Source organism: Propithecus coquereli, unplaced genomic scaffold, assembly GCF_000956105.1.
Source record: "Propithecus coquereli isolate 6110/MARCELLA unplaced genomic scaffold, Pcoq_1.0 Scaffold31, whole genome shotgun sequence".
NCBI lineage: Eukaryota > Metazoa > Chordata > Mammalia > Primates > Indriidae > Propithecus > Propithecus coquereli.
The window spans coordinates 998,630-1,010,967 of NW_012148730.1; the positions used below are offsets into that span (position 1 = coordinate 998,630).

General features: G+C 43.3%; 1 protein-coding gene across 1 annotated transcript in view; it reads left to right on the forward strand.

Annotated features, from left to right (window-relative positions):
- Positions 1 to 4,329: 4,329 nt before the first annotated feature.
- TRMT2B (tRNA methyltransferase 2 homolog B (S. cerevisiae)) overlaps positions 4,330 to 12,338 on the forward strand; it is a 67,743-nt gene continuing 59,734 nt past the window's right edge. Inside the window, exons 1-6 of the mRNA XM_012650033.1 lie at positions 4,330 to 4,342; positions 4,790 to 5,060; positions 5,767 to 5,821; positions 7,490 to 7,624; positions 8,414 to 8,513; positions 9,502 to 9,572. Of these exons, the coding sequence (XP_012505487.1) occupies positions 4,813 to 5,060; positions 5,767 to 5,821; positions 7,490 to 7,624; positions 8,414 to 8,513; positions 9,502 to 9,572 (609 nt within the window). The 5' untranslated portion in view covers positions 4,330 to 4,342; positions 4,790 to 4,812. The remainder of the gene's footprint in view (positions 4,343 to 4,789; positions 5,061 to 5,766; positions 5,822 to 7,489; positions 7,625 to 8,413; positions 8,514 to 9,501; positions 9,573 to 12,338) is intronic.

Sequence of the window (12,338 nt, forward strand, 5' to 3'; positions counted from 1 at the left end):
CTTTGCCATAAATTGTATTCTATGAAAAATCAACAATTTTTTTACAGACACATATGTATGTATCCTTCATTGTTCTCTTATTCATTTGACTGGGCTAATGACTCCTCTAAAAATTCGAGGAATTACTGAATGTAGTCCAGGAGCATGTGAATGAGTTAGCGGTATCTGGCCTCCTTCTGAGCTCTGTAGTTGAAGAGGAAAAAAAAAAAATATATATATATATATATTTCTCTGAGGTTTAGAATTTAATAGCCTTGAATGGGATCCAGTGAAGAAATCAGGTTTACCTTGCCATGATAACAAAATACTTTTCTGATGCAATATAAAATAGATGGAGGACGAATGCCTGAAAAACTCTACAGTCCAGAGTAGAGCTGACTTTTACCAAAGGATGCCATTTCGGGAAACCACCCTGCCCCTCATCTCCCAATCTTCTAATCAGTTATGCACTTGATGCCTGAAATGCCACCATTAGAAAACCATTCTTTGGGTTGGAAGAGTTGAACTGCAAGCACCCCTGGGATGGGTAACACTGTTAACACCGTAGTGCGATTTTCTTATGATGTTTTCGAGTTTTATCCAGATCCACCAATGGGACGGTGAGAAATGAGGCGGCGGTGGGCGGGGTTGTGGGGAGCCGAGGAGAACTTGAAGAACGAAGGCGGCGGGCAATAGGGGTATGAGTGCTTTTGAGGAAGGTTTCAAAAGAGCCTCCGGGCAAAGAAGAGAGGGTGCTCTGGAGAGGAGTCCAGCCGCCAGGGCCAGGTGTCCCGCCGGCGCTGGGAGGAGCCCCGCGTCCCGCCGCGCCTGCCCCGGGCTGACTGCGCGTGCGGCGGGGGTAGAGGCGTCCGGCGCACCAGGAAGTGACTTCCCCGCCACAGCAAACCAGGCCGTCCGCTGGTCTTTTGGTTTGCCGCCTCAGCTTTGTAAGAGGATTTATTGGTTACCGAGGAAGGTAAGGTGGGGGGCGAATAACCCGGAAATCCCGATTTAACCCTTGCAATACAAAACTGCTTATTGCGCCAAACTGCCCACGGGGCGGGGAATTGAGAAGTCAGGCGGGGCTGGCGACGGGATCCGACGGTGGCTGCACAAGGTCGCGTTCCAGCCCAGCGTCCTCCTGTGTTCTAACTCCCTCCCCCCGAATTTTTGGCTTCCCCTGGCCCTGCAGCCTGCCCAAGTTGAGTGGTAGTCTTTCCTAGCGTCTCCCTTTTGTTAATGACCCTTCCTACGGTTAACACGGTGGGCCGGACTTGTCCAAAGAAAGGGGAATGGAAGAGTCTGGTTGGGGAAGGAAGGACCTCACTGCACGTGGTTTGCAGTCGGGACACAGCAGTCAACCCATCTGCCCGTCTAGTTTAGCAAGGAACTGGCTGGTTTAGCAAGGAACCGTGTCTGAGGCCTGGCCAGCTGAAGGAAAGGTGAACAGAGAGGGCAAGCAGGGCCGTTGTGGGTGAACATTTTGCAACAAGGGGATCCTTGGTCCTGCGCGGACCTACCACATAGTCTCTCTGATTTGAACCTCTCTGAGCACTTGAGGCAGGTTATTCATTGAAACCCTGGAGAGTTATTTTACCTTCCTATCAGGCTACGCTGGACTCTGGGGCCCTTTCCAGTCAATTCCTGAGGCAGGTATAGAGCAGTTGAGCAGTTGCCACACATTTTTCTTTTCTTTTGCAAAGAAAAAAACAATCATTCGTTTAAAACAGAAAAAAATATAAAAAGAAAATAGTCTTTTCTGTGAACAAATGCCCCCTCTGACATTAGGAAACAAAGAAACAGAACTCACCTTGACTCCTATTACTATGCTGCCTTGAAAAAGACATTTCCCTGCAGAAGTTACTAAATATGAAAGGCTCTTCACCCAGAGTGATGGCTAGTTGGCACCCTGAAATAGTAAGGTCCTATTTTAGACCATATTTGATAATTTGGAGGAAGAGACCTAGAGGGACAAGAACCCTCCTGTTGGGGTACAGGGCAAGTGAACCACAGTCACGGTGTCAGTCACCAGTGAGAGGACTTACATACAAAAATGTCTAAATGTCACCAGGTAGGGATAGCTATCTTCAAATTCCTCAGCTTCCCTGTCCCTCCTGTGCCAACCCCCAAATGGGCCTGCAGCTTCCTTCATCCTTCTAACTTCCCTACTGCCTGGAGGGACAGGGTCCCTCTCCTGGACCGGCATCACTCCCTCCCCTTATAGACTAGGCTTCAAGGCCTTGAGCCTCCTCAGCCCCACCAAATCATTCTTTATGCTTTGTCTCCTGCCTCTTCACTCATTTCCTCTCTCTGGCATTTGCTCTTCTCTATATCAAATACATACATTTCTTCCACTTTGGAAAAATGTCAATCTCAGGCCACACACTTTTGATAGTATTAACAGGTGGTCCAGAGCAGGCTGTAACCTCACCACACTCCAGCAGGCACTCATGCAGAGGGTCAGGAAAGTTTGTGTGAGTGTGTGTGTATGTATTGTTTTTAAAATTTCCCACATAATTGTACTTATCCTCGCAGCACTTACATGCATTGTTACATCTTGCCAGTTTTACAGGTTGGAGGCATTGATGCAGGAAGAAGCTAAGTGACATGGCTTTGAATCAGAGCCTAAGGAAGGGCAGTGACACATTTTGAATACTTGCTGTGTTAAGCACAGTCCTGAGCACTTTATATATATATATAAATAAAAATTCATTTAATTCTCACCACAACCCTGAAAGGTAAGTGTTATCAGTCCTGTTTGTATAGATGGTGACACTGAGATTCATAGCGTTTAAGTAACTTGCCCAGAGCCACATAGCTAGTGAGAAATAGAGCTGGGATTAGAATTTGGCTCCAAAGCCTATGTTCTTAACTGTGACGACTTACTGCCTTTTGCTGGGGGGGTGGGCTGAAGGTGCTATTGTTCACTCCTGAACTCTTGGCCAGCTTACATATATTCTGTTAGAAATTTGAAAGCCTCCCCAAAATGATCACATGCTATGACAGTTACTTTTGTTAGTACTTTGTAATCATATGAAATGCTATATAAGCTAAATATTATAGCATCCATGTCAGCATCCTCTAGGTTACCCATTGATCATGGCATACTAATTTAGCAGTAGTAGAGGGAGCCATGGAGGAAACTTTGTTAATAAATCCATTGCATACATTGAATTTTATGTTTTATTTTTTTAGAGATAGAGTCTCGCCCTATTGCCCAGGCTGGAGTGCAGTGGCGTGATCATAGCTCACTGCAGCCTCCAAGTCCTGGGCTCAAGTAATCCTCCCACCTCAGCCTCCTTAGTAGCTGGGATTACAGGCATGAGCCACCGTACACTGTAACCTCAAACTCCTGGGCTCAAGTGATCCTCCTGCCTCAGCCTCCTGAGTAGCTGGGTGGTGGGGTGGTACAGGCTAATTTTTTTTTTAGAGATAGGGTCTTTCTATGTTGCCTAGGCTGGTCTCAAACTCCTAACTTCAAGTGATTCTCCCACCTTGGCCTCCCACAATGTTGGGATTACAGACATGAGCCACTGAGCCCAACTATACTGTCTTTAAACACATCATGATGGTTATTAATGCTTACCAAAGAGCTTTTGCCAGATACTGGACATTGATTTACAAACATCATCTCTATTCTTCTGCTAAGTACTTTTTATTAATTATTTTTCTTTAACTCTTAAAACCACTATATGAGGTAGGTAGTATTGTTAGCTTCCTTTTACAAGTGAAAAAAAGGAAGGTCAGAGGGAATGATTAACTTGCTAAAGGCCACCTAGCTAGGAAGTGGTGGGGCCAGTGGACCACCCAGGTCAGGTCTGGCTGTCTGACTCTAGGGCCTACACTCCTAAAATCTCAAAGCCTTCATTTGTCCCTACTGCTTGATATTTTCCATTGCCTTCTTTTCCTTCTTTCTTTTGCCTCAGACTTACTGATGCGTCAGTGCCTTCATCAAAGGCATCTCCCTTGGCTTCCATGGCTCCACACTCTCCTGGCTCTCCTTCTGAGACACCAACATCATCTCTTCTTGCCCTGTAAATGTTACCTTTCCACCAAGTTTAGTCATGGGCCTTTTGCTCTTTTCTTTACTCAAAGGTTTCTTTTTATTTTACAGCTTGTACTTGTAGACACTCCAACAAATCTCTAGCCCTGACTTCTTGTACTGCTTCTGTACTTACTTGTTAGACATTTCCATTCGGATATTTCCCTACCATTTCAAATTCAGCATAGCTCAAATGTGAACTTGCTTTTAGTCAGACGAGTCTACCCACTGTCCTCCAAACATCTAATTTACCTCCCTGCCATCCTTTAAGACCTGGTGCCAGGCCTACCTGCTCTACCGCCTTTCCTGAGTACTCATCAGGTATCAAGCGTATTGTGTTATTTACTAATGTCTTTCCTGTGTTGGCAATTAATCTCCTCATTTAGATTGTAGCCTTTGTAACCCCTCCAGTATCTAGTGTGGCATGGTGTCTTGCACATAGTAAGCACTTATTAAATATTAGTTGATTGATTGGCTGTTGGGTGGCAGAGTGGAATAGGGAAAAAGATTGGTCACAGAAGTATGTTCAAAGAGTTGAACTCTTTTCTGGAGGGCAAAGACTATATTTTTCTTATCTCTCTATTTGGGAAGCCTAAGACAGTGCCTTGCATGCAGTAATTCAGTTCTGTTAACAGGCCTACTTTTACTGTGTACCGTGTACCAGCACTGTGCTAGGTGCTGGAGTTCCATAAGGGTTTGTAAATGAATGAGGGGGTTTGGGAGTTGTGCCTCCATTTCCCAACTTCTGTATGTCTACCTTTCATGCAGGTGAATTTCAGTGGTGTCTGTGGATGGCAGGCATTAAGAGAAAAGTCCCAGTGCACAGATTGAGATGCTTCCTCTCTATGGTGGGTTTCTTCTCCGAACCAGGGCTGTTTCCCTGGTGTGCCAGAAAACCACCAGGTTGGTCACAGCTCTTTTTGAGCACAGCATGTAAGGGAAATTTCACCCATATGATAGCCAAGAAGTGTCAAAAAGGACAAAAAAGTCAGAAGGAACCAAGCCATCTTGGACCACTAGATGGTTCCTGGCAGGAAAGGTAAGGCCCAGGCTGATGTCCTTTCTCCTTAGCAAGTCTGAATCTGTGGGTCTACTGAAACTCTGTGTTCCTAATATAACTAATGTGGCATTACAAGGATTCTAAGGGGCACCTGGGGTAGGATACCCAGGGCAAACTTGAGGATATCTGAAGAATATTGGTGGAAATGCTTTGGGATTGCAGAAAATACTCTCCTTGTCTGTGAGTGTTTTTTGTCAGAAAGAAGATATTAAACTGGGATCTTGTCTTTAAAAAAGTCCAGGGCAGGTATGCTGAAAACCAGGGACCCAGAATATTAGATGGGTTATAGATGAATAGTCCCCACTGCAGCCATAGAAGCACAAATACACCACATTTTATGCCAGAAATGTATTTTCTAAATCAAATTATATTTTAAAAGCATTAGGAAGGTGAGCTATTTAAAGGAACCCAACAGTGAAGCCTTTTGTAATATGATTAATTACCTCCTGATAAATCTGGATTTTTCTTATATTAGGTTTGCCCATCTGGTCTGCTTTGTTAAGTACACAACACCAAAATGGGCTCTTCTCCCAGACTCCATCTCCCTAGGGGCATGAGAGTTAGGTGTTCTGAATAATAGATGAGTAAAATGCCAGAGAAAATGGTGGCAGGAAGTACTTATGCATAGTAGGCGCTCAGTACATGTTTGTATAATTAATGAAGTGCCTGAATTATTTTATTCAAGGCTGGCTGATGTTGTGACACCACTCTGGAGGATGAGCTATGAAGAACAGCTCAAAGTAGGTGTCCAGCTTAAGTCTTCACCCCTTCTCTCCAGCAGGGGAATGGTGCTAGACTTGTAGAAGTTTGACTGGATAGTTCTACCCAGATGCCTGAGCAGTTTAAACTCTATATGCTAATGACTCTGAAATTTGAACTTTAGGCCAATTATATCTTCCACTCTCTAGATCCATAGGTCCAAATGCTTATTTCCTTTCTCCCTGGCTTTTTGTTGTTGTTGTTGTTGTTGCTATTCTTATAGCTCTGTTTATGTGAGTAGCAGTGCTCTTGCTGTTTCATATATAGCTGTACTTTCCAACACAGTACCACTAGCCACATGTGGCTATTTAAATTTGAATACAGTCAATTCTGTTATAATGCTTATTTTGAAGCAGAAATTTGTTCCGACGGATTGACATATTAGGGAAAATTTGAGCATAATGCAAATTTCACGTTTGCTTAGGAGTGATTTCATCCATGAGAAATACTAGATAAAAGAAGGAAACTGCACTCAGTTGAACCAAGCTACGTAAGAACACATAAAATGAATGCGCACACACACCTCAAACATCTATCGGTTTCCTCAGTTCCCCAAGCGTGTTATAAGCCACACCCAGCCATCTGCATCTGGTGTTAGAACTTTTCTTTTCTTTGTTTCCCTTTTTTGAGACAGTCTTGCTCTGTTGCCCAGGCTAGAGTGCGGTGGTGTCATCATAGCTTACTGCAACCTCAGACTCTGGAGGTCAGGTGATCTTCCTGCCTCAGCCTCCTGAGTAGCTGGGACTACAGGCACAAGCTGTCATGCCTGGCTAATTTTTATATTGTTTTTTAGAGATAGTGTCTCACTATGTCGCCCAGGCTGGTCTCAGACTTCTGGCCTCAAGCAATCCTCCCGCCTCAGCCTCCCAAAGTGCTAGGATTGTAGACGTGAGCCTGGAAGGACTTTACATTCAACTCACATAACCCTCCTTTTACCACTTCATGATAACTCCAAACTGCAGTCACTCTGACACCTGCTTCTACAAGCAAACTTCAGGTCTTTGTCAGGGTAAAGTGCCATCCTTATTGTAGTATTCATATTTCTTAACCATTTGACGTGTGTAAAATGGTGCTACTATTTTTATTAGGTTCCTATCTTTTTTGTGGATGTTACTGATAATGTTTTGGAATATTGTGTGCCTAATCCCATTTTTCCCATGAGCCTTGTGATTTTTTTAATGTGATTTTGCATAATGTGATATAGGAACACTTATGTCACATTTTAGCAGAGCTGACTCTGTAAGTTAATTGAAATTGAAGAAGATTAAAAATTCAGTGCCTGAGTCCTACTAACCAGCATTTCACATGGTCAGTAGCCACATGTGGCTAGTGCCTACATTTATATAGAACAGGGCAGACATAGAACATTTTCGTTATGGAAAGTTCTACTGGACAACACTGACATACACCTCGAGTATTTAGTCTGAAAGATCAGATAAAATGATGGGCTTACTACTATAAGAGCTCACTCTTGACCTTTCCTCATGCCTGATTAGGTCTGTTCCTGTTCCATCATTATGGGTTCCTTATCTGCTGAGACCATGAGCTAAGAATCTGTGGGACACCCTTCTTTTGTCCTGTTTGTTTTCCATTCTTTGAGGTGAAACTACAAAAGTATTTTGTTTCATTGCTTATATATGTTTTTGCAGGTGAAATTTGAAGCTCAGAAGAAAATTTTACAAAGACTAGAGTCTCACATCCAAATGCTCAATGGAGTCAACGTGACAACAGCTGCACCCAACTTCGAGGGGCTCCATTGTCTTCTCCATCCTATTATACCCTCTGTAAGCCCCTACCTCCCTATTCCTTATCTACTAAATCCCCTTAATGGCTAATAATATCAGCCAGTATTTACTGGGCACTTGCTAGGTACCAGGCCCTATGCTAAGTGATTATCATGCATCATTGTCTCATTTTACTGTTTACAGTAACCGAGATGGGTAAGTACTATCATTTTATAGATGAAGACAGAGAGTCCCAGAGAGATTAAGTAATTTGCCCAGGACACACTTCTAGAAAATGCCAGAGCTGAGATTCCACTCAGATCTATCTGGTACAGAGTCTACTTTATCAACCACTCTACTTACCTCCTTAGATTCCAGACTGTGGAAACCTTTTTAATGAGGCCTCAGAGAGGCAGGATTTCATTTATGGCTGGGATTGGCAAACTACGGCCCTTAGGCCAAAGTTGCCTTGCCACCTGATTTTGTAAATAACGTTTTATTGGAACACAGCCAAACTCACTTGTTTATGTATTGTCTGTGGCTGCTTTCACACTACAATGGCAGAGTTGAGTATTGCAGCAGGGACCATATAGCCTGCAAAAACTGAAATATTTACTCTCTGGCCCTTGACAGAAGAAATTTGCTGACTCCTGCTTTATGGCAATATTGGAACTCCTTTCCACTATGGAGTGTCTTGATCTTCTCAGCCACAGACTTTCACATATGCCATATCTTCCAAGAAAGCATCATTTATCCTCATCCAGAGAACATTCCTGCTTTCTCTTTATTGTTTTCCTCCTTGGTTTCATTTCACCTCTTGTCCCGTCTCCTGTCCTTTGCCTTCTCCAGCCTGTCATCAGTGGCTACCGAAACAAGTCCACCTTCTCTGTGAACCGAGGTCCAGATGGCAATCCAAAGACTGTGGGGTACTACCTGGGAACTCGGAGAGGTCAGTTGAAGGCTGTGACAGACCAAGGACTGGGAGGAAGAGAAGGGTACAGAGAACAGTGTCAGCAGGAGTGGAAAATAATGGTGTTCTTAAAGAAGAAGGTTGAATTGGAAGTCTTTGATGCAGAACATGATCACAAGGTTGATTGTGGATACTTTTTGATGGGTAATCATTATAACAAAGTGATAGAAATCACAACCCCTGCCCTTTTTTACTCTAAAAGCTATACGCCTGATAGCTAGTAAACACTTAGTAAATGTTAGCATTGTTGCTGCTTCTGTCTCATTATCATCATCATCATTTTATGCTACTCTCCATACTGGGAGCAGTCTCCTCGTCTTTTCTATTTCACATCCCCATATACCTGGAAACTAGAGCTTTCTGTGGTAAATCTGCCGTAAAAAATTGAAAGGGGTGGTGCATACTGGTGAGGGAAAATCACAATGGCATATTTCTGAGACTTAATTCCAGTATCCATTCCCAGATTCCATCCCTGAGCTTTCCATTTGCCCGTTTTCAATAAATCCACTTGAAACACCATCATTTTATATTAGTCACACTGTTTAATATCCATATGCCTTAAACTACAGTTCGTTAGGGCAGGCACTTGGCTTTTTTCCCTCTTGTGTGCTGAATTAAATGAGTATGTGACGTCAGTGTTCTATTATTTAGTAATAGAAAAACAAAACCCATTACATTTTATTTCCCTCTTAAAATCTGAACAGAAAGCGGACGTTGGCATATTGCGCATTTGTGGCATGAGAGAAAATATTGAGGACTTGCTCCATTAAGAATTAGCTGCTTAATGGGTAGACCAGGAAACAATTAGGTTTTCTCTGAAAAATGGCTGTGAGCTTAAATTAGGCACTTTGCTTCTTCATATCTACATATGCCTCTTTGAAGGAGAGAATTTGAAAGGCCAGACATTTTCTTTTAAATAATCCTTTAGGACTAAAACCGTATAAATTAATTCTTTTTCTTTCCGTAGATGGGAACATCGTTTGTGTACAATCTAAGCATCTGAAAAACATCCCTGAGAAACACAATCAAGTGGCACAGGTAAAAAGGAACAGGGCTGGCTGAGGATGACCCGGGGCATTGTAGTCTTATAACAGTCTTATAACAGCACTGTCCCTGACATTTTAGTAATGGAGCCACTTTTAGTGCTAGAGGGTAGGAGGAGCTCTGTACTGGAAGTGTACCTCTTCACTTGGAGAGAACATTGCTAGTGTTTCATTTCAGTAAGGGTGGAGAGGAGGAGAGAGAACTGCGTCCATCATTGTAAACATCAGGCATCCAAGAAAGGACTTTAATAATAGGGAAGTATCAGGAAAGAGAGATATCGATGCGGCCACTACAGCAAGTGTTAGATTTCCAAAATATTTGGAAGGCTAGTGTTTTTAGCAGGACAGAACTGAGAAATACGAGATGTAGGGGTGCTGGTAAGGTATCTACATTATGAGATTGGCCTCTGAGACATTTTTCTATCATTCTATTTCATGTACTCAATATTTGTTGAGTGCCTACTATGTGTTTTGGGCACTGTGCTAGGTGCTGGGTACTGGGGCTATGGTGACTTAGCATGTCAGTAGACATGGTGCCTATTCTCATGGAACTTAAAAAAAAAAAAAAAAAAGGCCAAAGCCTTACTAGTGAAAACTGAGCAGAAATCCCAACTGACTCTCTTGTTCTTACCAGCACCCACTCTCCTAGTGATTCAGGTTTCTGACACTTGGGTGCTGTCTTCTGATAGGACACATCTTGACCTGTGGAATGTCCCTGCTAGGACACAGCTCTCTTTGTTGGATCATTCTCTAGAAATCTTCCTCCATGGCCCTTGTCAGCTTCTTCTCCTATTCTTTTCAGTTACTATTCTAAACTCTTACCTCTCCTCAAATTTCCTACCCCATCACCTTTGCTCTTGCTCTTGGTAGATGATCATGCCTTGTTCTTCACTGGAAAATTAAGGCCATTAGATGACAACTCCATTAGCTGTTTTTCCTACCATCTACAAATTTCACTGAAATCTTATCCCTCCTTCCCCCCGCCACCTTGTCTCAGCGAAGGAGGTGACTGGTCCTCCCTTTGTCCAAGGCTTATCATTCTTCCTGTCTGGACTCATCTCCTACTTTCTGGTATCCTTGCTCCTTCATTACATACCCTCTTTCTTCTGTTTCTTTACCTCCTCCCCCACCTCTATCAGCTCTTTCAGGTCATAAGAATATTAAATATCTCCTATCTTTAAGAAAATCTGGTGGTTCTTCTGCCCCCAACACTCTATAGAAATTGATCTTTTTAAATTTTTTTGAGACACAATCTCCCTCTTGTCACCTAGGCTGGCGTGCAGTGGCATGATCATAGCTCACAGCAGCCTCCAACTCCTTAGCTCAAGTGATCCTCCTGCCTCAGTTTCCCGAGTAGCTGGGACTACAGGCACGTGCCACCACACCTGGCTAATTTTAACATTTTTTGTACAGATGGGGCCTTGTTTTGTTGCCCAGGCTGGTGTCAAACTCCTGGCCTCAAGCAGTCCTCCCACCTCGGCTCCCCAAAGTGCTGGGATTACAGGTTAGAGCCACTGTGCCCAGCTAGAAATTGATCTTATCAAAGTCATCAGTGACTTCTATTTGCCACATCCAATGGAAACTTTCTGTTCCCAACTTACATTTTCTCTGCCTGCGGCACCGCTTATTATTCTTATTTTCCTCTTGAAACACTGCCTTCATTTGATTTCTGGGATATCATTCTCTGATAGTTTTTCTTTGGATCTTGCTGGCTACTTCTTAGTCTTTCTTATGGGACTTTTTCTCTTCTTTCTCACTATAAATGTTGGTATCCTCCAGGACTCTGTCCTTGGCCTTCTTCTTTCTGAACGTACTCATGGGAGACCCCATCCAATTACTGCTGATGACTTGAATGGCCACTTATAAATTGACGACTCCTAAACTTATATTTGCGTTCTGGCGCCCTCTTGAGCTTTGGGAGGTGTGTTTCCAAAAGGCTACTGAATGACCTCACTTAGTTGTGATGCAGAGCTCTTGAAATCAACATTGTCCCAGATCAGATTTTCTCAACCATCACACTATTGCCATTTTGGGTTGGATAATTTTTGCGTTGTGGGGGAGGGTTGTTAAGTGCATCATAGAATGTTTGGCAGTATCGTTGGCTTCTACCCACTAGATGCCGTTAGCTGTAACAACCAAAAATGTCTCCAGAGATTGCCAGATGTCCCCTGGGGAATACAGTTGTCCCCAGTTGAGAACCACTGCCCTAAACTTACCCTCTTCCCTTCCCAAATGTATTTCTTTTTTTCTCACCTTAGTTAACGGTACTACCATATACTAGAAACGTGTCATCCTAGACTCCTCCATTTTAATTTCCCCTTCCTCCTCAGCCACATCTAATCAACCTCCAAGTCTTGAAGGTTTTACTTTCTAGACATATCTTGGGTCCACATACTTCTCTCAGTTTCTTTCACTGCCACCACTCTAGTCCCAGCTCCTGTCTTCTCTCGCCTAGACTACTGTGGTAGCCTCCAAACTGGTCTCACAGATCCCAGCCCCATCTCTCAGTGTATTCTCTGCACAGCAGCCAGAGCCATTCTTAAAATGCAAGTAAGATTATGCCACTCTGTTGCTTAAAATTCTGCAGTAGCTGCCCAGTAGCTTTTGGAATGAAGTTTAAATTCCTTACCTTTTGCACTTAAGGATCTTTATGATAAGATCCCTAGCCTAATCTTCTGCCACAGCCTCACTAGCGTTAACCTGCGTATTGCCCTGCTATCTCAGTTCTGCCTGGGGCTGTCCTGTCTATCTAGAATGCCTT